Source organism: Vicugna pacos, chromosome 28, assembly GCF_048564905.1.
Source record: "Vicugna pacos chromosome 28, VicPac4, whole genome shotgun sequence".
NCBI classification, from domain to species: domain Eukaryota; kingdom Metazoa; phylum Chordata; class Mammalia; order Artiodactyla; family Camelidae; genus Vicugna; species Vicugna pacos.
Genome location: NC_133014.1, coordinates 12,788,724 through 12,813,272, shown reverse-complemented (window position 1 = coordinate 12,813,272; position 24,549 = coordinate 12,788,724). Strand labels below are relative to the sequence as shown.

The 24,549-nt window shown below is 54.9% G+C and overlaps 4 protein-coding genes across 5 annotated transcripts; 2 read left to right on the top strand and 2 right to left on the bottom strand.

The window, feature by feature from the left end:
- Positions 1-202: 202 nt before the first annotated feature.
- Positions 203-6,928, top strand: VAMP5 (vesicle associated membrane protein 5). Of its 2 annotated transcripts, none has more exons than XM_072951529.1 (3): positions 203-292; positions 5,868-6,005; positions 6,488-6,926. In XM_072951529.1, exons 1-3 carry the CDS (start codon positions 290-292, stop codon positions 6,695-6,697), a joined length of 351 nt encoding a protein of 116 aa, XP_072807630.1. In that variant the 5' UTR covers positions 203-289; the 3' UTR covers positions 6,698-6,926. The 2 variants fall into 2 exon arrangements, with proteins under 2 accessions (XP_072807630.1, XP_072807631.1); XM_072951530.1 differs by lacking the exon at positions 203-292 and adding an exon at positions 5,348-5,636 and having other exon boundaries at positions 6,488-6,928.
- Positions 6,929-8,941: 2,013 nt separating this feature from the next.
- On the top strand, positions 8,942-10,820 carry RNF181 (ring finger protein 181). The gene is made up of 5 exons (XM_031692105.2): positions 8,942-9,093; positions 9,731-9,861; positions 10,043-10,152; positions 10,340-10,414; positions 10,683-10,820. Exons 1-5 carry the CDS (start codon positions 9,008-9,010, stop codon positions 10,740-10,742), a joined length of 462 nt encoding a protein of 153 aa, XP_031547965.1. The 5' UTR covers positions 8,942-9,007; the 3' UTR covers positions 10,743-10,820.
- A 654-nt stretch (positions 10,821-11,474) lies between these two features.
- On the bottom strand, positions 11,475-15,835 carry TMEM150A (transmembrane protein 150A). Its single transcript, XM_072951528.1, has 8 exons — positions 15,660-15,835; positions 14,950-15,130; positions 14,450-14,497; positions 14,022-14,108; positions 13,332-13,399; positions 12,873-13,000; positions 12,472-12,649; positions 11,475-12,242 (listed from the first exon to the last, which is right to left on the bottom strand). Exons 2-8 carry the CDS (start codon positions 15,012-15,014, stop codon positions 12,001-12,003), a joined length of 816 nt encoding a protein of 271 aa, XP_072807629.1. The 5' UTR covers positions 15,015-15,130; positions 15,660-15,835; the 3' UTR covers positions 11,475-12,000.
- Positions 15,836-21,372: 5,537 nt separating this feature from the next.
- Positions 21,373-23,480, bottom strand: C28H2orf68 (chromosome 28 C2orf68 homolog). The gene is made up of 4 exons (XM_072951527.1): positions 23,261-23,480; positions 23,059-23,177; positions 22,045-22,196; positions 21,373-21,680 (listed from the first exon to the last, which is right to left on the bottom strand). The coding sequence occupies exons 1-4, from the start codon at positions 23,365-23,367 to the stop codon at positions 21,558-21,560; spliced, it is 501 nt and encodes a 166-aa protein (XP_072807628.1). The 5' UTR covers positions 23,368-23,480; the 3' UTR covers positions 21,373-21,557.
- Positions 23,481-24,549: the final 1,069 nt, after the last annotated feature.

Genomic DNA, 24,549 nt, shown 5'->3' with positions numbered 1-24,549 from the left:
GACGCAGACCTGGGCCTATGCTGCTGGAGCGGAGCCCCCACTTCACGAGGCTGGGGAGTCGGCCGGAGACCTGCGCGGCGGCCCGCGGAGAGGCACCCAAGCCGGATCCGTCACGGTCGCCGTCGCCGGCCGCTTTCGATTTGCCTGAGTCTTGGTCGCCGCTCAGGGGAGCGCGCCCCCCGCCCCCGCCGGGCCGGCCCCGCCCCGCCCTCCGCTTCCTCCCGGGCCCCTGGCACTGCAGCCGCTGGCGGGCAGAGGAGCCGGAGCGGGCGAGGCGGCGGCAGCGGCGATGGTGAGGGCCCGGGGTGGGGCGGGGGGCAGAGGGCAGAGGACGGCCGTGGGGGTGCGAGGCGGGAGTCCGAAGTCCAAGGGCGGGGGCGTCCTCCGGAGGGGACGGCGGCGGGGAGCGGGACCGCGCGGGACCCTCCACTCCCCACGCACCCCGGCAGGGAAAGTGCGGCGTGCGCCGGTCCCGGCGGCCCCGCGCCGAGTGAGCGGGACTCCGGCTTCGCACTTGCGGGAGTCCGGTGATTACCAGCACTGGCTTTGGAGTTAGACTCCCGGCCGAGATCCTGGTGGTGGCCACTTACCCGCTCTGTGACCCCGGGCAAGTCACTTAGCCTCCCTGAGCCTCCTTTTCCGCATCGTGAAGTGGGGTCAGCAATACCGGCCTTGCTGAGTCCTTGGGAGGTTAAAGGAGACACAATGGCAGAGACCCGCCTGGAGCTCAGAAAGCCTGCTCCTGAGAAGTGGTGGGTAAAACGATGACCTTTCCAGCCCTTCTTGGAGCCGCGAGGAGCCAAGTCTGGCCCAGGAGTTGGAAACCTGAGCAGAGGGCGCGGTAGAGGATATACCAGCCTGGTGGCAGGGTGGTGAGGGGCAGACTCCTCTAGAGAGAGAGAAAGGAAGATGTTTACTTAGGAAGTTCCACTGAAGTTATCAGACAGGGGCATGGCCTGACTCCCTTCTAACCCCTACCTAGGGACAGATTCTTGAGTGAGTCATTCGTCCACTCCTGTTGTAGACTCTGGCCTCTGTCTCCACTTGCCATCTCCAAGGCAAAGGTGTCAGGAACAGGTGGTGCCCCTCCCCTGGAACTCGTGGGAAGTTGGGCCCAGCAGAAGCAGGCTTGGTGCTTTAAGATTCTGCCACGGAAAAGCCAGTAGAGAGGTGTGATGGATGTGTCCTGGCTGAGGGTCGAGATGCCTGGATGGCTTCATCTCCAGGGAACTGGAGGCAGGAAGAGGAAGCGGGGCAGGAAGGTAGCACTGAGCTCTAAGGCCATGCCAGGAAACTGAGGGAGGCCCAGAGAATGGGACTGAGCCCAGAGCCCACTTCCCAGTGTGCAGAGCAAGGGATCAGGCAGGGGTAGGGTGGACAGCCAGCTGGACCTTAGCACTTGGCCAGAAGTGGAAACTCTTGAAATGAAGGCAGAGGTCAGGGTAATTTGGGGGCGAGTGGTACTGGAAAACTCTGGGACTCTCACAGGTTCATCTGAGACAAATAGTGGATCAGAGCCTGGGAAGCGTACATTGACTTCTCTCTTCTACCCATCTCCTAGCCCCCTCCCTTTGTTCTTTCTCTCACTCCTGCCCCTTTGTCCACCCCCAGCACTGCCCCTTCCTTCTTTCCATCCACCTTCCCTACCTGGTCCATCTTTTTTATTATTATTATTATTATTACATTTATTTATTTAATTGAAGTGTAGTTGATTTACAATGTTTCAGGTGTACCTGGTCCTTATTCCTTTTCTTTCCTTTCTCCTTTTCTCTGATTCATTCAATTAACAAGTATTTCTTGGGCATTTCCTTTGTGTTAGACCTGGTGACTAATATGAGGGGTAGAGTAGGAATAAACTAGTGATGGGAAAGATAGAAATTGAATGGGTAATGACTTGAATTCATTCATCTTGTAGATGGTCCTCTCTCATGCACTGTCCAAAGAATTTGGGTTTTGAGCCAGGGGCCTCCCTTGTATGCGCACAAGTTGAGTTGGCAACATCAACAGGTCTGGTGAGTCTTCAGCCAGCCAGCCAAAGCATTTGATCTCCTTTACTTACATCTAGTTTAGCACCGGGGTTGAGAATGTGATCCTTGAAGTCTAAGTTGGTTCAGTTTCCAGATCTACTCACAGGCTCTGTGACCTTGGGTGGGTGATTTAACCCCTCTGGGCTTCAATTTCTTATAGGACTGGAATACCAGCACTTTCCTCAATGGATTGTTGTGAGGCTTAAATGAGATAAAGTGAACAAACAGCTAGCCGCAGAGTGCTTAGCTCAAGAGTACGTGCCCATTGAACGGCAGCTGTCATCACGGTCAAGATGTGAAACCTTCTCAACAGCCTGCAGCGCCTGATGGAAATAAACTGGACATGAGTTATCAAAGGCCCATGTCAAGTTCTATATTTAGGTTAGAAACAATTAAGTGCACGAACTTGCAGTAAGGAAGAGCTTGCTTGGCTATGTATTTTGTAAAAATATCTAAGCAGTTTTATTGACCACAAGTATTGTGTAGTTCCTGAGATCTGATAGCTACAAAGAATGCTAGGGTAACTTGGGCTACAGCAATAATAATAATGGCTATTATTTACTGAGCATTTAGTATGTGTCAGGAATTGTGCTAAGCCTTAATTTATAATAGATCACACGCCTTAGCTAATGTTATGGGAGATATCATTGTCCCCACTTTATAGATGAGGAAGTGGAGGGTCAGGAAGTTCACATCCCGGTCTTCAGTCACTGCAGGATTTGAAGGATGCTGGAGCTGCAGCGCAGAGCCTTGCTTTTAGGCTCTGAGGTCAGGCAAGTGCTGACCCAGGAAGAAGCTGACATACCAGGTCGCTGCCCAGGTCCAAATGAAGACATAACAGTGACAGCTGGATAAGAGTTTTGTAGGCACTAAACAAGAAAGAGGGGAGACAGGAGAGTTTGGAAAGGGAGGTTTTTTGAGAGCTTTGTTTTCAGAGAAAGAAACTTACTTGGCTTGGAAAACCCTAAGGGGGGATTTGAGAATCAAAGGAGGGGTATTCTGCATACAGGGTAACGGTCTGTCCGTTTCCTGTAACTAATACCCTTTGCCAGCAGTGCCGCCTGCACACCCCTCCACACCCCTCCAAACCCCGGAAGCGCCTCTTTCACTCTCCCTTCCTCTTGCCCTCGCTCCCGCTCCCCGCTAGCCTGCGGGACACCTCAGACTCTTGCTGATGGCACTTTTCTGTGCCTCTGGTGGCCTCTCATCTTGAGTTTTCTAACCTCCATGCCTTCTGGTGGCCTGTCGTCTTGAGTTTTCTCACCTCCATTCTCTTTTACTACCAGCAGAGAAATTCTCCTGAAGCCCCTCCAGGCTCAGAAACCTACTCTAGCTCTGGGTCCATCCTTCCCTCCACATAAGCTTCCTCTTCTTGGTTTTTACTGCTTTCTCAATCCCCGTCCTGCCCCTTCCATCCTTACCCTCTGCCAGGCTGTCACTGTCCCGAGTATGTCTCTGTCTCTCTGTGGCACGAGTGTCCGAGCTCCCCCCTCATCCCCCATCTCAGGAATCCCCTCTCTGTGGGCAGCTCCGACACTCACTGTTTGTATCTCACGCTGTAAACTCTTTTCTCTGACTGTATCACGTATGTCTTTCCCCAGGCCTATAGTGATCCTTTTAAGAACAGGCACAGTTCATTCAGAAAATATTTTCCGCACGTCCACTGTGTGCCAGGCACTCTGCTGAGTTCTGTGTGGCAGGAGGCGGCGTGGTCTTGCCCTCTGGCCACTTACCTCCTTCCCCACCACGCAGTTCTCTATTTCAATCACTGTGCCAGCAGTGACCAGTGCATACGGTGTCCTTTTTCCTCTGGTTGAGTGGTGCCAAGGAGGGCCAGAGACTTGAACCTGGAGGCCTCCGTGTTCTTTTAGGCCTGGGCCCATCTTGGCTCTGGACAGGCCTGGCTTCGCAGTGAGGGAAGGAGGCTGCAGCTTGCAGCAGGAGGCACAGCCAGGTCTCTTGAAGAATGTGACCCAGCATCACCCCGTGTTGGAGAATAAGATAACAACAGCTGTAGGGTTCAGAGAAGAAAAAATAATGTCCAGCATCCCACCGGCCTCTAGCAGTGATTCTCATTTTTGACTCTTGGTCCATTCCCAGGTTTTTGTGTTGGACTATTTGAATGTGAGGAGGGCTTGGACTGTTTGAATGTGAGAGACTCCAAACAGTGAAGACTTGTTGAGTAATATAGCAGCGATAATAGTAGTGATGGTGGTTGACTCAGGAAAAGGTAGAGATGAGTATACGGCTTCCCTGCTTTCTTCCTCCTTCCTCCTTGTTCCCCTGGTACTGCTTGCCCCAGCCTGTGAGTGCGCCCCTCTGTCGTCGTTTGCTACCCCCCTTCTCAAAGCAGGTTTCTTTTCTAGTTCATGGGTAAATATTGGCCTACTTGGGTTTCAGATGCCTGCCCCTCCAGATTCTTGCTGGGCTAGATAAACACCCTGGGATAACAAACTTGAGAGTAACAGTTGCATTTGGATATGCTATAATGCAGCTGGCCCACTCACTGAGTTCCTGCAGTGGTCAGCATGATGCTGGGCCCCCAGGCACTGGCCCCTGCCCTCCTGCTGGGAGCTTGTGGTCCAGTGGGGGAGGTCAGACTCATACACTGAGAATGCTTGAAGGTTGTGTGCAAGGCAGCTGCACAAATCCTCAATGAGGATTCTTGCCTGAGTAGGAGGTGGCGCTCTGTGACCACCAGATCCCTTCCCTTTCTCTGGTTTTAAGTGGAATTCAGTCAAGTGCCAAAATGTCTACTGTAGACAATGGGCAATATAGTCTGGCAGGAAAAGGAGCTTGGCCCGTGTTCTGTGGGGAGGAGATGAGAGCAGGGCTGGGCTGTGGGGGACTAGGCTGGGCGGAGAGAGTAGCTGTGGTTTGTTAATCCGCTGGCGTTCATCTCTCTGACATGTCCCTGGACTTCTAGCTCTTACTAGGGCCCCCTGCCCTGAGTCTCCTGGTTGCCTGCCTCCAAAGTCCAGTTCCTTTCTTGCTTGGGACCCCTGCTTTCTTCTTCCTCCTGTCCCGTCAGTCTCCCTGCTTGGATCCTGCATCTCCCATCCCCGTCCTCTGAAATGAGCTGGGTTCTTTTGTCAGATGAGGCTGGGAAATCAGAGTAGGTCTCCTCTGTGTGAGGTGGAACCCAGAGAAGATCTTGGCCAGCTGGAAAGCTGGAGGCCAGGGACCAGGAAGGCTGAGGTTCTCAGGCAGATGGAGAATCAGCTTTGAGCACTGATGTGGGAGCAGGGTCAGGCCAGGAGGCAGAACTGGCCTGACCAGTCAGAAGCCTGGGGAGGGCGGGGAGGGAGATCTGATCTCAGTTTGTGTCTGTGGGGTGAGGCAGAGGCTGTAACGTGTGGTGGTCCAAAATTACCTCTCTAGCTCTGTGGGGAGGATCTCCTCCCTGTCTGCCTCTGGCCAAGTAGCTTGGCTCTCTGTTCTTTGCTGCCTCCTTAGGCCAGTGGGAAGCCACAGGGCAGGTGCGCCTTGAGTCAAGGCCAACCTAGAGCAGGTGAGCAAAGTGTCTGCTTTGGAAGGTCCCATCCGGGGCCACCTTAGAGGAAGCTGAAATGCTGGAGGTCAAGGCTGATCTAGGACCTGCCGTGATAGGTAAGGGGAGGAGCCCAAGGTGAGCCACACACCCCCGGGAGGCTGGCCCTTCACTCTGCACATATTAGACCCTTCCATGAAAGATGCTGTTCCCCTTACTCAGATACTACACGTGTGTACACACACACACACATACACACGCTGTGGGGGCAAGGGGGTCTCTAGGTCTCAGGACCAGATGAGGGCCAAGTGGGGGCCTTGTGTAACCCTGACCTTGGGCTTGGTGCACAGGCAGGGAAAGAGTTGGAGCAGTGCCAGCGGCAGGCAGATGAGGTGACAGAAATCATGCTCAACAACTTCGGCAAGGTCCTGGAGCGTGACGGGAAGCTGGCGGAGCTGGAGCAACGTTCAGACCAACTCCTAGATATGGTATGAGGCCTGGGGAAGCAGGGTTGGGGGGGAGACTAGGAGGGGCCCTCAGAGGGAGCTCTCAGGCTGTGCTTAGGGTCTCCAGGCCACTCGGGGGCCTGAGGCTCACCCGAGGGCCAGTGTGGGGTTTCTTGAGGCACCCCCCAACCTAGCTGTGCAACAGGTAGGTAGGCCTTATGCAGTAAGAAGGCCTTGGTTTGAAGCTTGGATCTTCCTAAAGGCTGAAGACTAGCACTGTTAACAGTGGGGAGAAGCGGGGTGGTGTGTGAGCCCGTAGGAGTGCGAGTCAGGGGCTACACCAGTGTCTGAGACCAGGAGTCAGGCTGGGGGGATCCCAGGGAAGGCTGTGTGGAGGAAGGGAGCAGACAGGATGGGGAGGCTGCGGGAGGAGACTAGGCCTTGCCAGGGCAGGGCTGGAAGCGGCTGGTTCGGGGCTCTGGGGAAACACTCAACTCACACCTTATGTCTGGGGGTGTCCACAGAGCTCAGCCTTCAGCAAGACAACCAAGACTATGGCCCGGAAGAAGCGCTGGGAGAACACCCGTTGCCGGATCTACTTGGGGGCAATCGTGGGCGGCAGCCTGGTCATTATACTGATCGTGCTGCTGGCCATCTTTCTCTCACCGAGCAGCAAGAACAGTGGTGCCCCACAGGCCCAGGACGCAGGTGCTGCCTCAAGGCCTGGGGACTGACCCAGCTGGGCCTGAAAAAGAGGCCCAATGCCCACAATGGCCGGTTTTGGTCTTCAGAAAACCCTGGCATTTGCTCCCATCCGAGCCACCGCAGTGAGCCCAGAAAGGCAGCCCCAATTTGTGCACCTTTGTTATCTCCTATCACACCACAGACTGGCCCTTGAGGGCAGCTTGCTACACCGGCCATGCCAGACCAGCCCCATCTGGAGATTAGTAAAAGCTGCTGTTTTGTTAAAAGCTGGTGTGTGCGCATGTGTATGCGTGTGTGTGTTTGAAGGTTTCCAAGTTGGTTCATCTTGCTCTGCCTGCACTACTGGGGCTACTTAGAAAGTCCCAAAGGACTCCAGTCCTGGGAGGTGGCCCCTTCCTCTCCCTTCCTGACTTGATCCAACCCTACACAGACAGATCCTTCCAGAGTGCAGGTGTAAAGACACAACAGCCCCCCAACCAAACCCTTCAACCAGTGCCTCTGAGTCTGTTCCCCTGAGAATGAAATCTATTACTTTTCTGATGTCTTGGGATGTTCAGAGGACCAGTGGGACTCCAGATGGGATGACAAAGAGGAAAACACTTCCAAAATGTTTATATCACAAGGCTCTCACCCTCAGAGAGACCTTTTACCCTTGAGCACCTCTTCTCCAATCTCTCCGCCCACATTCTTCCTCAAACTTTACACCAGATTATAGGTTGTGGGTGGGGGATGGGGCAGTGCGTGCAGACGGCTTCCTTCCATGGTGCTATAATGCAGAGTCACAAAGGACGGCCTGGAGTTTGCCCTGTAGGAAAGAATTTGGGCTTTTCAGAGCTCTAGAACCACATACAATCAAGCAGATAGTGCCTTCAGGGTGCCAGGAAAGATCACTGGGTAATGAAAAAGGCCATGGAAAAAGGAAAGGCCCTACCAAGACCTGGGAAGCAGGGCAGCCATTTCCTGGGCTATTTAACATCTCAAACTCAAGTATGGGTGGAAAGGGGAATTCAGGGTCAAGTGTGTAACAGAAGCAGTTCCTTGTGAGGTGGAGTGAGGGTTACTGGCAGAGAAACAAGAACAAACCCTTAATTTGTACGCAACTGTACCCGCACAGAGCTGGCTACTTCTGCTAGGCTCATTGCTACCTGCCTTTCCTGGGAAAGATGGAGGAAAGCACAGCCCTGCACTTTGGTCTGCAACACCACTGACAGGCCCTGTGAATTCAGGCAAGCCACTTCCGGTACTTGGGTTTTACATATGTTTAAAAGAGATAGTGATACTTAGCTCCCAGGACAATTGTGAGGATTAAATTATACCGTACGTAAAATATCTATCAATGTTATAGTTCTAGATGCCAAATAAATGGTAGCTGTCATCCAAATCATTTAATGTAGTGGTTCTCAACCTTGCCTCACACCAGAGAATCACCTGCAGAACTTATAAAAATACCATGCCCAGGCAGGCCTAGATCAGTTAAATCAAAATCTTTGAGGGTAAGTATCAGACATGGTTTTTGTTTTTTTTCCTAAAGCTACAATCCCGCCTTCTTCTCGCTCCGGGAGATTATGGGTGGCAAAGGATGCAAACCACTTATTTAATTCAAGCCACTAGTTGTACAGAAGCTAGGGGAGAGGTTGAGCAATGGGCTAAAGGTCACACAGATAGTTCAGAGGGCTGGTAAGCCCCCCGATTTCCCTGCAGGGATCGTCCTCCTCTCGGTTGAGGAGGTTGCCCCACCCTTTATTATCGTGCCTAACACAGAAGAAACGAGCAGGAAATTTTTGTTTGTTTTGCGGGGGTCATGGAGGAGTCAAGCGACAAGTCCTGAATCAACTAGAGCGCAGCGGGTGCAGAAGTGCCCGGCGGGGACGGGTTAGAGCAGCGGGAAGCGCCCTGACTCCAGGCTTCCCTAGGCTCGCAGAACTCTGAGCCCTGGGCCAGCGCCTTGCTCTTTCTGAGAGGCCGCTAGCATCCGCACTGCCGAGACCCTCCTGAGCCGCAGAGCAGATCGAAGACCCCTAAAGCCCAGACACTTGGCATTTCAGGGCTCTAGGGACGCGATCCACAAGTCACTCCCAGGAGTTTACCGCAAGCTGGGACTCCGAGAAGAATGTTGTCTGACTAGCCCCGGCTCCTGCCATTGACTTTAGCCTTTTGTCGCCTGACCTTTCTAGCCAATCAGAGGTGAGAAAATTAATACTTCCGCTTTCGGTGACCACTGTGCCCGCCTTTTAGATGCCCTGATTGGTCTTCCTCCCTCACCTCGCCAGTTTATTGGTCAGCCCCGCGAGGCCGCAGTCCAGCGGAGTCCGAGGGCTGTGTCAGACTGCTCCGCTGCCATGGCGTCCTACTTCGATGAACACGACTGCGAGCCGTTGGACCATCAGCAGGATGCCCGAACTAACATGCTGCTGGAGCTCGCAAGGTGAGTGCGCGGGGCTGGGAGGTAGGGCCCAGGCAACAGGTTTCTGGGCTGAGGCTGGCTGGAGAAGGCGGATTATCCGGGGTAGCGGATCCTGGGGAGGACGGATGAATAATCTGAAGTTACTCCGGTGGTAAGATTCGGGGGGAAGTCGATAATTTGGATCGTCCGTGAGCAGCCTCGGCCAAGGGGATTCTGGGAAAGGCTGAAGGTGGAGAGTAAGGGGAATCGGGGCGGTAGGGCAGTGGACTCTAGGAAGTACAGGAGTAGGCGGGTCATGGGGGCGGGGTAGAGGCCGTGTGGGTGTGAGTAGGTACATTAGGAACACCAAGCACGGAAGCCACACAGTCACTTGGAATCTGGCTTTACTAGGTCATTCCTCCGTGGCCTAAGTAACTCCTCCTCTGAGCTGCTGCCTCCTGTGTAGAATGGGTATAAACAGCCTGCGTGTTTGGGGTTGCTGGATAGCAGCTGTAAGCCATTTCCGGCTGTGCTTTTTGTCTACTGAGCACTACGAGGGGGTAGCTATTAGTATTGCTAGTTGGGCAGAGTATTTATCTGTTAGTTAAGCCTAGTGGATTGTGGGGGCAGAGAGAAAGTTTGGTCTTCTTCGGTCCTGAGCTGGCATCCTTCTTCCCAGGTCACTTTTTAACAGGATGGACTTTGAAGACTTGGGGTTGGTAGTAGACTGGGATCACCACTTGCCTCCACCTGCTGCCAAGACAGCAGTTGAGAACCTCCCCAGGACAGTCATCAGGGGCTCTCAGGCTGGTGAGAACACTAATTCTTTCCACTGTTTGGGGCAGGTCTCCCAGACCCACCTCATCTGGAGCCAGGCTATGGTGTGGCCTCTCAGTTTTCCAGGCCAGGTTGGGGCAGGAGTATCCTTCAGGAGTGGGAGCTGGGAGGTAGGGCCTGTAGCAGCTCTCCTGATCAGCACTCCCTCCTAAAGAGCTCAAGTGCCCCGTGTGTCTTTTGGAATTTGAGGAGGAGGAGACTGCCATTGAGATGCCTTGCCATCACCTCTTCCATTCCAACTGCATTCTGCCCTGGCTGAGCAAGGTACTGACTGCGTCCTTTCTCCCAGCCCTCCCCCTGCCCTGGGCCCAGCTCTCAAGACTCTTTCTGTGTATGGTCTACTGGGAGGATCAGAGACAGGAGGGGAGTAGGGGTGGGAGTTGGGAGCCGGGGACGGATATTAGCTCATGAAGACCAGACCAGGGCTGGTACACTGCACTGCTTTTCCCAGACAAACTCCTGCCCCCTGTGCCGCCATGAGCTACCCACTGATGATGACACTTATGAGGAACACAGACGAGATAAGGTAGGGGCTGGGTAAGTGGAGGGGGTGGTAATGGGGCTCCCTGAGTTCCTATCCTTGGTGCTCTCGTTCCCCACTTCAGCAGGCCTGAGTAGGCCACACGGTCCCTGACTCTGGCCGCCTTCCCAGTGACTTTGCTGAGGAGCCAGAGCCTTGGCAATGATGTTAGGGGCCTGAAAACAGTGAAAGCCAGCCTCACGATGGCTACTCTACCCCTTGACCCACAGGCCTTCAGGTATGGCCCATGCCCAGCACGCTCTCTTTCCTTCAGGCTCGCAAGCAGCAGCAGAAGCACCGACTGGAGAACCTCCATGGAGCCATGTACACATGAGGTGGATGGGGCTGAGCATCCATCCCCCACAGCATCTTCCTCTTGTGCCTCAAATCTCATTAAAGGTTTCTTTACCCATCCAGCGGCTGCACTGCTCACAGGCCTGGGCAGGGGCTCTGTACCCTCCACGCTGTCGACCGCTCTTGGGGAAGGTGGTCCTGAACTGCAGAAAGTACCAGGCTGCGGATCCCTCCCTGCCAAGCCCGAGGGCAGTAGAGCCGAGGGCAAGAACCCGGCCACTGGACCAGCCAGGGCCTGGGCCCACGTGTCTGTGGTTGGCAAGCAAAATGTGTTAGGGCCTGGCATCCAGTAGTTGCTTAAAGATGGTAAAGAAAAACTAGTCAACATCTCCCTCCCCCTGCAATCTTTAGTCAACCTTAGAATCCCAAGAGCTTTCTTTAACTTCATTGCAAAAAATCACTTTTAACATTTTAAGTCAAAAGGGACTTGCAGGTCCTTCCTCATATCCCCTGCTATGGAGTCAAACGTCGAAGCAGACTCTGAGCAGGGTAGGAGGTGTGAAACGGTCAGGTCAGCTCTGCACTACTTAAAGGCCCAGAAAGGGCTTCAAGCCCTTGAGGCGGATTTGGACAGCGCTTGGCGTCCCTGCTCGGAAACAGCAGCGGGCACTCAGGACCTCCCTGGCGGGGCAGGGGCTTCTTCACATCCTTTGCCTAGAGAGCGCCGTCCTGGATCAGGTCCTCTCCAACTCTCCAGAACAGACTACAAACATGCAAATTAGAATTCTTTTAATAGATATAAAAAAAAAATACTAAAATACCCACGTAGTTCTGCTGTGTTATTTGCCCTAAAGAAAGGGGGCAGAGCGAAGAATCCCAGGGCAGCTCAGTGGACCCAAAAATGGGCCTTTCCACCGACTAAGAGTGCTTACCCCTGCCCCCCGACTTTCTCTCTCTTGCTGTTCCCAGCCCCCAATTCCTGCAGCAGGAAACCCCAGTGGTCTGGCTTTGGCACTGGGGAGTAGAAGGCACCTGAAGGGCTGGCTGGGTGAATGAGGATACGTGACCTTTAAACGTAAAAACAACACTGTGGTGTGGGGAGCAGGCTGTGCTCGGGCAGTGCCAGGGCCTGCTCCTCTATGGCACAGGTGGGTGTGGGATGGCCACTCCTCCAGAAGTGAGGAAGCCTGCGTCCCAACAGAATACTTTCTCAGGATTGTTTTTTGGTACAAAATAAATGCAAAGGAGCGACAGGGTGGGGGAGCTGCGGAGGCCGGACCAGCCATCCTCCCCAGACCTCAGATCATGGCGACGCTCTCAGGGGCACAGTTGAGGTGTGTGGAGGCGCTGCTGCTCCCGGAGGACTTGCAGGCCCGGCCGGGGGCAGGCTGCAGCGCAGCCACCAGTGTCTCTGAGGAGACTGCCCCGAACTCGTAGCTGAAGGTACCGCAGAAAATGAGGATGTCGATGACATAGACCCACTCACACAGGGCTGCCCCGTGCTGCAGCTGGGAGCTCTCGTGGATGAAGAAGACACCGTCTGGGATGGGGCTAAGGAAACGTTCAGTAGGATGTGCAGGAGGCTGGGGACAGCCTTTCTGCTCCCCAGGTATATGACTAGGCCGGGGCAGAGGACCAGGCCTCGCCTACCAGGAGGGGAAGCAGAAGACCACACTGGGCAGGGGTGACCGCCCTCCACCCCCTCATCTTGGGTGGGAGGGGGCTGGGCTACAGGAGTTGTTCCTGGCTGCCCTGTCCTGGAAGGATACTGAGGATCAGAGTGACAAAGGCGATAGCTGCCAGCAGGATCCGCAGGTAGGCCACAGCCAGGTCCTGGGGGGCAGTGGCCCCATGGTAGGAGAGGGCAGAGTGCAGGCAGACAAAGAGCAGCCCGGTGGTGAAGGCCACGCCAGTTCCCACGTAGTGCAGAGACTTAGCGTGATCCACCTGGGCCCAGACGGGGCTGATCTGTGAAGCAGCCCTACTCCCCACCCCCTTCACACCACCTGTCCTCCCCTCTTCTCCCGTCTTTCCCTCCCAGGCCCTCCCGTCCCCACTCCAACCTTGACAGGCTGCCCCTGCCACGAGTCAACCCTCAGGAAACGGAGGGTCCCTGCAGACAGCTCAGCCCTGTTAGGGGGAGTTCAAGAGGCAGCCAGGTGGGGCACACCTGAAAGTTGCCGACTACCACAAGGCCCGCGGCGTTGGTGCAGCCTGTGATGAGCGTCGTGGTGTTAACCCAGGAATGACGATTCTGCTCCAGGAGCTGCCCATAGCGCAGGAGGCAGATCAGGACCACTGGGGGAGGAGAGCACAGGTGGGGCTGGCACCTTCCTCTGGCCCTGACCCAGCCGGGCTAGCCCGCCAGCTTCCCCCCAGATACACTGAGGGCCGGAAGGGAACAGAAGGGCAGGCGGGGAACTGGGCTTCCGCAGGCTTGGGGCAGCAGGGCGGCTGTGTGGGAGCCAGCCTTTGGCCTTCGAGGAACAAGAGAGAAGTGGCCAGTCTAGCCTTAGCGCTTAGTGGGGTGGGCTGGGCGAGGCCAGGGCTTCCTGGGCCTTTCCGGGGACTAGGTGTGACGGTGGGCTGGACTGGGCTGGGGGGGAGGGGTGCTGAGAGCACAACTCACCCATGAAAGCACCCATGTTGCCAATGAGGCTGAAGAGGCAGCTCTCTGGAGGGTATGTGCCGCACTTGCTGAGAGGAGGGGGCGAGGACAGAGTGAGGCAGAGGCCGGAGCACTGGAAGGCCCCCGTTCTGGCCCACCTGCTCTCCTGTGCCTTATCTGCGCCTGTTCCCCAGCAGGCAAGCCACTGATGTGTGAGAAAGGCCAGTGTCCCTCACAAACACTTGGCCCTAGGCTGGCCGCACCCATCCCCCTCAAGGCAGAGCTCGTGTGTATCGGGTTAGGGAGTGCCCAGGATGGCTCAGCACACCTCGACACTTCTTGGACTCCCTGAGACTGTCGAGGCCTGCAGCTAGTCTGGCTTTTCTTAAGCCAGAACCTGGGCAGGGCAATCAGAGGAGCCTGAACTTAAATCCAGGTGCCTCTACTTATAGCTTAGTGACCTGGATGGACGACATAGCTCGGTCTCAGTTTCCCTGCCTATAAAATGGTGAAACAACAGCTGCCTCAATGCTGGGAGAATTAAATGACCTTATGTATGTAAAGCATTCAGCACAACGTCTGGCACATAGTAATTGGGAAGTAGTATTGTAATTAAGTGCTCTTGAGAGAATTATTATTCCTGTGACTCAGGGACAGGCCTTTGCTTGAGGGCCTTGTGTCTCCCTGACCTGCCTGGTTTCTAGGCCTTACCTGATGAGGGGGACATCGTCCAGGGTGCAGCAGGTCTTGGGGCCCCCTGGCTCAGTGGGGTCAGGAGAGCAGGATTCGTTGTAGGACCTGACAGGCAGGACAGAGAGTAGACTAGGGGGGAAGGGGTTCCCCCAGGCCCTTGGCCTGTAGCCTCAGGCTGCTCGGAGACCACCCTCCCAGACCTCCCTCGGCAGGGGCAGAACAGGCCACTTCCCAGGGCCCGCCTGAGACAGAAGCCAAAGGGGTGAACGATGGTGAGAAGCAGGTAGGTGGGCACGAAGCCATGCCTGGGGAGGGGCAGGCGCTGCCAATGTCAGAGAAGAGCAGTGAGGCCCAGTGTCTCCATCTGGCTCGAGGCAGCCCCCGCCCAAGAGGAAACAGAGATGAAGGGAACTTTAGAGTGAAGCTGTCTGCAGAGTGCGCCATACCAGTTCTCCACGGGGCACACGTGGTGGTTCATCACGGCCATGGCATACCTGCGGGAGCACAACTGTCACCCGGCCCCCATGACGCACCCAGCCTGCCCCCGCTGACTCTTCTCCTTTGGTTCTGCCCTGAATCAGCCTTACTGTCTTTGCTGGGGCTCAAGCTGGGGCTGGCCCTGCAGCTTGACACTACACTAAAGCCCACTGCATGGCCCCAAACTGCAGGACCTCTGGAAGTTGCCTTGGCTAAAAGTCTGTCCATCAGGGCCACCCTGCTGGACAGCAGTGGTGCCAGCTTGTCCCAAGGGGCTGTGTGCCCAGGCACTAGGCCAGGCTTTGGAGGCAGCCAGAGTGACCCTGGGTACCACCTGGGAGCCTGCAACAGGACAAGGGACTTTGTGTGTGCCATGTGGCGTCTGTTGGGTCCTGGCTGGGCCTCGTCCCTCCTCAGGCTGGGTCCATTTTGTCCCCTAGTTACCTTCCCCCTCCCCCTCTTTACTTACACAGTCCATAGGCCAGTGATGGAGAATGCTGACAGGCTGACAGGAAGGAGGATCCAGGCGGTCATGAGGAAGGGAAGCCAGGGTGGTGGTGGTGTGGGGAGGAGGACAAGAGGTAGGTGGGGAGGAGGAGGTGAGCCCAGCTACCTCAGGATACTTGGCCAAAACCATCAGCTGCCCGGGCCTGGTGGAGAGAGACAGCTCAAAGTCCAGGGTCTACTGACTGGCCAAAGCCGGTGCGGGGGAGAGGAAGATGATCAACGCCAGATTCAGGGCTCCCGCTGCGGCTCTGAGCGCCCACACTTGGGGCTGCGCCCACGCCGAAACGTGGACACTCTCCGGCACCTACCGGGGGGCCTCCGCGCTCCACCCAGATGTTCAGATGCCGCGGGGCCCTAAGATTTGGAAAGCGAGTCCTACTCCCTCGCCTGAGGGTCCTGGGCTGGGAGAGGCTGGCGTCAGGACAGTCCAGAGGGCCACGCCAAGGGAAGCATGGGAAGGGGGTCCGGGGCCCGGTGGAGGGGCGGCTGCCCGCCCGCAGCCACCTGACCACCGGCGCCGCGGGGAAGGGGCGGGTTCACGTGGGAAGCCCAGCCCGGCCCCCGCCCGCGTGGGCGCCCGGAGCCCACGCCCTGCGAGTCCCCTGGACCCGGGGTCCCGTGCCCGCAGGTGATCCCTGGAGGTCCCGAGAGAGGAAGGGGCCCAGTACGCACCTCCCCGAGCGCCCTGCCACCGCGCCCTGCTCAACCCCCGCGTGGCGCCGTCCCGGCTGCGGCCCTCGGAGCGGCCCTGAATGGTTTAAAGGGCCGAGCGGCCCCGCCCCCGGCGCCCCGGGCCGCGCCGCGCCGCGCCGCCCGCCGGGACGTGGAGTCCGCGCCGGCCCGGCCCCGGCGCCCGCGCCCAGCCGGAGACTACAACTCCCGAGCCCACGCGCCCGCCTCACGCCGCACAGGTGGGCGGCGCCCGGACGTCGGGGGGCCGGGGGGCCGGGGGGCGGGGGCGTGGGACCGGAGCGGAGGCGCCGACCTGAGACGCCAGAAGGCTAGGATGCCCGCTCGCCCTGCTCCTGCGGGCACCGCCTTCCAGCTGCCCATGTGAGTGTCATCGTGCATGTGGCTGGAGGGAGCCTCCCTGAACCCCTGGGCACATTTTGCAGCCTGGACTGGCCGACAGAGACTTAAGGGAGCCTCTCTCTGTGTGGCGCCCGTGCCTGCCTCTGTTCAAGGCGAGGCGGGTCTTCAGAGAAGCAAGCACAAAGCCTTGGCTGTTCCTTAAGAAATTCAAGCGCCCTGGATTTGGCTTCTGCTTCCCTCGGCTCAGCAAACTCTGGAGGAGGGCTACTTTGATCAGATACTTTTTATTTTCAAAGGTACAAGTACACAGAGTACTGTCCAGAAGTCAGTGTCCAAAACATGTTTCCTGACTGCTGAGCAATTACTTGAAACAATATCCATTCCAAGTAGACACACATGGCCAGGTGTTGGTAGGCAAGAGACAGGAGAGGAAGGCGGGAGACCCGGAGCAGTTTGGGAAAAAGCAAACAGGGCAGTGTGGTGATAAAGTACCCAATGGCTTCCCCAAAACTAATGTCAGCTGAAAAAAATGTACAGCCTAAGAGTTTAGAATTATGTTTTATTCTGCAGACTTTCTGAGGACTCAAGTCACAGAGGCAGCCTTTCAGACAGCTTTGAGACTGTTCAAAAGAGATACGGGAGGAGCCAGGATATAGGAGTTTTTACATCAAAAACCAGATAGTCTTAACATTGAAAGATGACTGTTAACTAAAGCCAGACAAGATAATGAATTTAGCGCTTTGCAAGGTATGGGAAGGTTCGAGTCTGGACTCACTGAAGTCATTCCTCTGATAAGCGTCTTAACAATCTAGGGCCAGTAACCTGCTTTTCTCCATCCGGATCCCCTCAGGGTGCACAGTGGGGGGGTGGCTGCTGGCTTGAGGGCCACAATGTCCTTTATTTACTGACAAGGCAGGCGACATTCTTCGTCCACGCTTAACTGACCAAAGGTGCCCTCCTGGACACTCTGGATTAAAAGCAATACTTCCTTACACACACTAGAAGTGTGCCTGGCACTCTAATCAGCAGCCCGGCATCTGTTGGAGTCCTTGTGAGACAACACTGGGGCTGAAAGACCTTGACCTGAAGGAAGCATGGGCCCAGGCTGCCAGGAGCAGAGGAGCTTGAGTTTGGCAGCACTGGTGAGATAGATAATATGCAGAAACAGGGCCTTGTCCTGTGGGGGAAATGGAGCAGATAAACTGGACAATGGCTTGAGGAAGGAGAAACCCTTTTGGACCTAGTGGAAGGTCAGAATGGAAACAGGAAACCTGTCGGAAAGCCCTTTTCCAAACTGCGTCAGGACAAGTACTTAAAACAGGATTAAGAAGTATGGTTGTGCAGTGGTTGCTGTACAAGAAAACCCAGCTGAAGGTCCAGCTGGGTATAAAATCCAGTCCACTCCCTGCTGGCCATACTCTGCGCCCCAGGACAAAGGAGTGCCTTTTAATTTATAGAGAAGCACCACTTTCCTGCCCAGGTGTGTTCCCACTGGAGTAGGCACATTTTTCTCGTCTGCCTGATGATGCTGTGAACTCTCAGCATTTCCTCCTTCATTAGAAGCTTTGCGATTCTTAATCAACACTTACTATACCCCACTGAGCTGGGTTTCCACTCCTCTCCAACCATCATCATGGGGAGGGCCTGAGTGGACCACTCAGGTTCTAAACTGGCTGTCCTTTCACCAAGTGGTGGGTAAGACCAGCACTCCAGAGCCTTGACAAGGAGGCAGATTTTGGCTTAATATGGCCGTCTGAGCAGTCCCTAAAATAGGATGATTTTAGGGCCTTTATGGGTCACCGGTTGGGAGGAATTGCATTTTCAGGTGAGAAGTTGGACCAAGTGTCTTTAAAATTCCCTTCCAGCTCTAATGCCACATGAGTCTAGTTGTTATGCTCCAACCAGGACAGTTCTTAAAATAGGCAGAACTAGAAACGAGATTCCAAGTGCTGATTCTGTGGTGCTGAGTGGCTTCAGGGCATGTAACCTTCAGTTCCCTATGTACACAAGTGATTTCACAACTCTTGGCAAAAATAGTATGTTTATTGGTTAAAAACAATACTGTATTTGAAAAGTACCTTCCTTCCAGGATTTTCAAATAATTCGCACAATTCACTTTATTCATCCACACAGAACATTGGAAATGAGAAAACAGAAGAATGTACGGCTTTTTATACATTTAACACAACACAACTAGTGCAACCGGCCTCGCATTCAGGTGGCTCCAAGGCAGAGGAGCCATTCACTCTCTTCCCTTCTGGCATCACTCCAGCTGCTGGGGAAATTTGGGGCGGGTACCTATGGCTTCTTGGTCATTTGATTCCGCAGGGACAGGACAGGAATTCAACGAGGGAGCTTAAAACGTTTCAGACAACTGTCAACATTCCACGGTGATTCTCCCCAAAGAAGGCTCAGAGGTAGCAAAGCAGTTTGTCCTTATTCTTCTATCTGCAAAGGCCTCACTTACATTTGTGAACCAGCTGGAGATCCCAACCCTACCATCCACGGACCCTGCCAAATGCACAGCAGGCTGGATGCTTGCCACCCCAGAGGGTTTCTTCCAGCTCCACGGGGTGATCTCTAGATGGCAGTGCCTCTCAAACTGGGCCATGCAGAGGCTTGTCCACAGGGAGAGGCATTTGTTATTGACCATGTTGGTGATACGAGCTGGCCTCCTACTCACTCAGGACAAAAAGCTTTACATTCTTCTTTTCCCTTCTTGCATTACATTCTTCAAAGACTTCCATGCTTGCCAACTGGCTGGAACTCAAGCTTTAGTGTTTACTCTTGCACAGGCCAAAGCCCCTGCAAATCCCAACCTTCTTCTATTTGTAACATCTCCCACTGTGGCCCAGGAAACACAAAGCCTTAAAACCCAAGGCTTACCCTCAGTAAGGGACGAACACTGCATTTTGGGTGAGCATGAGATGTGCCTGTCAGGCTACCAGACTTTCTTTTTCCCCAGCAGCTGGGAACACATCTAGTCAAATGAGTGTTGATTCTGAAGCAGCCTGCTGGAAGGCTCCAGCCAGTCTAACACTGTTGCCACTGCACCAAACAGCACATTCTCTTTGGGGCATCTCTAGGGCCTCTCAGAAATGCTCTGGAACATGCTCCTTGATGGCAAAATGCTGATTTTTAAAAAGAGCTAAAAGATATCGGGAGGCAAGGCTGGCAAATAAACTGGAGGGGACCATCTTGGACTGGGATGAGGTGTGGCAGAAGCAACAAGTCTGAGCTATAAGGCTGTCAGCGGGCTGAGGGCCATCACTATAGAAGCATTTCAGACACGCCTGGAGCAACAGCAATCACACCACCAAGAGGCCCGCTCGGAAGGGCAATGTCTCACTTAAGTACCAGGCTTAGTGCTCTATGGTCCTGTGGCCTAAATTAGCTAAGAATTAGAATGCTTTCTTGAGTGGGAAGTACTTTATATGCACTTGATAAGCCAAGTCCCTCAAGAAAAAGTTTACAAGCAAGATGTTCCCATCAGGCTCTTACCTGTGAGTGAGGACGACGTGACAAACACACAGGATAGGATAGGTACCCACTTCTCACAAAACAGGGATGGGGGCTAAAATTTCAGGGGCCATGCCCCCTGCCTCCTCTTCTGGTCTTGTTTCTAAATTCTCTTAAGAAATCCAGAACCAGGCCATCCAGCTGTGAGATGATGAATCCAAAAAGTATTTCTAGGCTCAGTAACTGAAGGTTCCAGGGAAACCCTATCGCCAAGTCAGAAGATCAGCTGAAGAGCTGGAAGACTAAAGTGACTGGTCCTCTGAGCTGCAGAGAGACTGGGGACAGAGCATGGCATCATCTCCTCGACCCAGGAGGCTCCGGAGCATAGTTAGTTAACCATGTAAGTCAAAAGGCACTTCCAGCCTGGCTGACTGAGGGCAGACTTTCTCCTTTGAAAGTAGGACTGAGCCCAGGACTGGCAGGTTTAAGGCATTTAAACTTGGGCCGGCTCTGTGGGCCAGGAGCACTCCGGTCCCTGGGTGATTCACAACCAGGCCCCTCTAACTTATCCATCTCACTCACGTTCCCAGCAAGCTGTGACCTGCTGCATTTTCATGATGTACTTAAAGTAGCTGCCTTGCCTCATTTCTGAGCTGGTAGATTTTCAGGGGTGTAGGGCACAAACCAAAAGCGCCCTCGGGTGTCCTTAAAGAGAAAAGCTGCTCTGAATCTCCAGCCACACTGATCTTGAGACCCTGATGTGAAGAAACCTCTGGTGCAGGGGGACTTTGGCTTGAAGTCTCAGCGCTCACAGGCTCACTTAAACCCCACACTTCAAGTCACTGGGGTCAGGCCCATTTGCTGGAAGACGGAAGTGGCTTGGAACTGCAGTGCACAGGACTTCTTGCGGACTTCAGCCTTTAGCCTAACCCTGCATTAGAAAAAATGTTCACTTAGGTGACAGCAGTGATATTCCTGAGATCTATCCTCAGGGTCTCTTAAGAGTTTATATACTCTTGAGAGGTAGGAAAGGAGAAAGCACAGAGCAGGGGAAGGGCAAGTGACAGAATCTTGTTTCACTTCCTCTGGGGTGATGTTCCACGCCACCCCCGCCCACAACTAGGGTTCCAAACAGGCAATTATTGCTAATGTTGAATTTCCCTTTGCATGTACACTCAAGACTGTTATCACATTTGGAAACGCAGTTTCAAGCTTGTGTTGGTAATTCCCTTTTAGCCTGAGCAAAAGATGGTCTGTTCAGAGCTAGGGATGACTCCGGAAGCTGGAACTCTACAGTCTAGCCAAGGCAGGTTTTGTTGCAAGAAATCCTTGCAGTTTAGTTCCAGCATCATCTTTCTAGGCCCCTTATCTAGACCCTGTGGTGCAGTGGGGTGTGAGAGAAACCTGCAAAAGCTGTGGAAGGGGAGGGAGCCATGCTTGCAAGTGGGCCTCAAAGAAGATGCTCTCCCACTTGATCGGTATCAGAAATACTGGGAACGCTTGTCAGAAAGGTAGACCCTCCGGAACCCCCCACGTCCAAAGTGCTGAGCAACTGTAGGTGCATAGTCACGTTGGGAGGTGGGGGTGGGGTAGAACTGATGGATTTGGAGACAAAAAGATGAGGGAAAGACAAGAAGAAACAGCTAAAAAGATCTAGGAAAGCACAGACGGAAGTGAGCAGAAGCGTGGAAGAAAGGAATTATAACGAACACAGCTCACAGAGCTGGGCGGAGCAGCGGCGGCCAGGTGTCCCGAGGCATGGGGTCTCCGTAAGAAAGCAGCACGTTGGCAGAAGGCTTCATGAACCGCAGCTCTCTCTGGAGTCTTGGCTTCCAGAACATCAAGCCAACCAAACAAAATGCTCAAAAAATTCCAGAATATTAGTCTGGTCAAGTAGGCCAACACAAAAGAAAGAATGGCTACAAGGGACGTGGCCAGGTATGGTTCCTGCGACGCCCTTTTCCTGTGATCGTGGCAGCTTTCGGTGGGGTGGGGGTGGGTGGGTCTCAAGATCAGCCCAGACTGGCCCTGGCACCTCCAAACTAGGGGCCAGCTCCCTGGGCAGCGAGTCCAGTCTGGTCAGTGTCGGCTCTGGCGCTTTGCAATCTCCTCCTGGATGCGCAACTTGAGGGCCTCTCGCATGGGTGGATCCAGAGGCGTGTGTGCTGATACCTCCTCACTCACCTTTCCTGGGTCATCATCCTACGTGGAGGAAGAGTCAGGAAGCTCAGGGCCGGGCCTGTTCTGGAAAGGCGACCAGCCCTGTCCCTAGACAACACTCTCACAGAACTCCGTCTGACTCACAACTTCTTGCCAGTGCCTGTCATTTCCCAGGTGTCCCCTGTAATAGTGACTCTCAACTGGGGCCATGAGCCCTCCCTGGTGCCTGATGAGAATCACTGTGTCACAGGAGCAAGTGGTGCTCAAAAGCATCGCCCAGCAGTCTGTGCTCCCATGTAGAGCAGACACTTCCCACCGGCCCTGAGGAAAACAGTGGCTCGGGGTCTGGCAGTGATTTCCACCACAGCCCAGGACCTTCAGGCTGAGCTGTTTCCACCAGGCGTACCTGATACACGATAACTGACGTGATGTCTCCACTGTCTGCCTCGAATTCTAAGCAGAAGAGCTGATGGCCAGGATGCTCTGGCTCAGAGCCGCCACTACTGCTGCTTTCACCGGACTCCTCACAGTCTGGGTTGCTTGGGTGGACAGAGCCATCTGGAAGGATGAACCAGAGTGACAGGGAAGAGGGGAAGGCTGCTGGAGCCCCTGCCCAGAGACGATACAGGAACACACACTGTAAAGAAAGCCCCGATCTTCTTACACACCCAGAATGTGTGTGTGTGAAATGTGCCGCCCATCAGGAGTCCTGCCCCTGGACCAGCACAGTCCTATCACGCAGTAGGCACACAACACACATTTGTCTACAGCATTGGAAGACAGTGGTGAGGCAGATAGCACTCTCCCTCGGTTCAAATCCAGGCTCTGCCATTTACTTCTCAGAGATCTCAGATGAGTTACTAAACCTCTCTGTACCTGTTCTTCTGACTGTGAAACAGTTCCCTTGCTATGGAGTCCCCTGGAAAGTAAATGAATTAACATGCATAACATCTAACAACGCTTTAAGGGAGTCTCAACAAATTTAGTCTCCTTTCTTAACTACTGTAATCTCTGGGTCGCAGGGAAGCTGGGGGAAAAAGGCCATTAACTGGGTTTGGGCCTCAATCCACAATTATGTCTTATTTGCCTAGTGCTGTGCCAAACTTTTTCTTCTGTTAGGTGGTGAGAATACGAAAATAAAGTATGGTGGGGCAAACCAGCAGACCACTTCTTGCAGACTCCCAGGTATGTCCAGCAATAGCGATGCTTAACTTGAACCCTCCCTGTTCTGCGGGGATAATCAACTGGGCGGCAATGGGGAGCCTCGAGGCGGAGGTTCCGGGAAGGGACCAGATGAACTGAGCCTTGGGGGATAAGAAGGGTTTCTTTCCATATAGAAAAGAGGAGTGCGTCGAGGCAGAGGGCCTGGGGCCAGAGGAGCGCGGGGGCTCGAGGAGGCAGGCGGGGCGGGCGGCCTCACCTCGGTGGCGCGGCAGGTACACCTGCCGGTCGGGCTTCCGCGGCCGCGTCGGCGCGGGCGTGTGCCGCCTCCTCGCCTTCTCCTTGGCCGCCTGCTTCACCTTCTTGTCGTAGTCGTCCCTGCGGGGAGCCGAGCGGGAGTCAGGGGCGGCCGGGCCGGGCCGGGCCGAGGGTGGCGGAAGCGGCGCGGGGCGGGGCGGTACCGAGCGAGCTGGTTCCGTCGGATGTGGTGCACGAAGCCGTGGCTCATGTCCAGCCGCCCGCCGGGCTTGCAGCAGAGGCCCGGCCCGGACCCCGGCGCCCCTGCCATCTGGAGCCCTGGGCGCGGAGCCGCCGCCGCCGCCGCCTCAACGGCTGCAACGGCGCTTCTCCCGCCGAGGGCGCTCGGCGCCGCCCCGCGCTCGACTTCCGGCCCCGCGCCCTGACGTCGCCGGGGAAGGGCCGGCCGGGCCGAGCGTCGGCGCGCGCGGGGCTCCCGGCGCGGGCGGGGGGCTGCGAGTGGGGATGCGCCGTGCGCGACTCGCACTGCCCCGGAGGGGCTTTTCCTTTGCGGCACACCGGTAGGAAGGCAGGACTAGATACATCCGAAAGTTCAGAGAACCACAAAGCACCCGTCACGCCGCTCAGCGTTCGGTGCGGAGCTTTCCCGTCCTGTTTCCTGTGGTGGGCTGCCGTGAAACTTCCATCAATAGCTGCGTGACCTTGGCTGACTCCTGAGCGCCGCTGTGCCTCAGTTTACTCATTTGTAAGTGGGAGCACTGAGAGCACCTACCTTCAAAGAGGTGATGAGGAGGCGAGTGCCCGCGCAGGGCACAGAGCGGCGCCCCGGCCCGCCCCTGGACCCCGCGCCCCAGGTGGCGGGGACGCCCCTTCCAGCCCGCCCAGCGCTGGAGCTCTGCGCGCGTCTCGCCACCCAGCTCACCTCGGCGCCCGTCGGACCGATGTCCTAACTCTCCCTGTGGGAGGACCCAGGTTTTTCAGGGGTCTTGAGCGTGTGCCATTTTTAAAATCTCTTTAAAAAAAAAAGATAAAACTAGCAATTTGTGTTTAGAACAGGGACAGACTGGCGCATCCGCTAGAATACTGCTGAGCAATCAAAAGCGACGAGTTGTTGTATACTCAGCAACGTGGATGAATCTCAAAACAAATACGCCGAGTGAAAGAGGCCAGGCAAAGAAAGGGGACTCGCTGTGTGCTTCCGTTTATATACAACTCTAGAAAGTGACACTGATCTGTAGCGATCAATGAAAGCAGATCAATGGTTAGAGCAGAACACTTGGTGGATGGTGGTTAGGTTCATAATCTTGATCGTGATGATGGTTTCGTAGTGCATACATACTTCCATCAGTATTTAGCAAACAGTACACTTTAACGTGCACTATATTGGACGGCAACCACATCTCAGCAGAACTGTACAAAGTAGTTCAGAGTCGAGGAAAGGGTCCTGAAAGTTACAGGCCCTGAGGCTTGAGCTTTATTAGCGCCACTGGTC

Coding starts and splice junctions, on each gene's coding strand:
- VAMP5 (XM_072951529.1), top strand. Junction 6,006..6,487: donor CAGACCAACTCCTAGATATG/GTATGAGGCCTG, acceptor GGGTGTCCACAG/AGCTCAGCCTTCAGCAAGAC.
- RNF181 (XM_031692105.2), top strand. CDS start 9,008: ATGGCGTCCTACTTCGATGAACACGACTGCGAGCCGTTGGACCATCAG. Junction 10,153..10,339: donor TTCTGCCCTGGCTGAGCAAG/GTACTGACTGCG, acceptor TGCTTTTCCCAG/ACAAACTCCTGCCCCCTGTG. Junction 10,415..10,682: donor AGGAACACAGACGAGATAAG/GTAGGGGCTGGG, acceptor TCTTTCCTTCAG/GCTCGCAAGCAGCAGCAGAA.
- TMEM150A (XM_072951528.1), bottom strand. CDS start 15,014: ATGACCGCCTGGATCCTCCTTCCTGTCAGCCTGTCAGCATTCTCCATC. Junction 13,400..14,021: donor GACGATGTCCCCCTCATCAG/GTAAGGCCTAGA, acceptor CCCTCCTCTCAG/CAAGTGCGGCACATACCCTC. Junction 13,001..13,331: donor CAACATGGGTGCTTTCATGG/GTGAGTTGTGCT, acceptor CTCCTCCCCCAG/TGGTCCTGATCTGCCTCCTG.
- C28H2orf68 (XM_072951527.1), bottom strand. CDS start 23,367: ATGGCAGGGGCGCCGGGGTCCGGGCCGGGCCTCTGCTGCAAGCCCGGC. Junction 23,178..23,260: donor CGACGGAACCAGCTCGCTCG/GTACCGCCCCGC, acceptor GGCTCCCCGCAG/GGACGACTACGACAAGAAGG. Junction 22,197..23,058: donor GTACCTGCCGCGCCACCGAG/GTGAGGCCGCCC, acceptor TCATCCTTCCAG/ATGGCTCTGTCCACCCAAGC.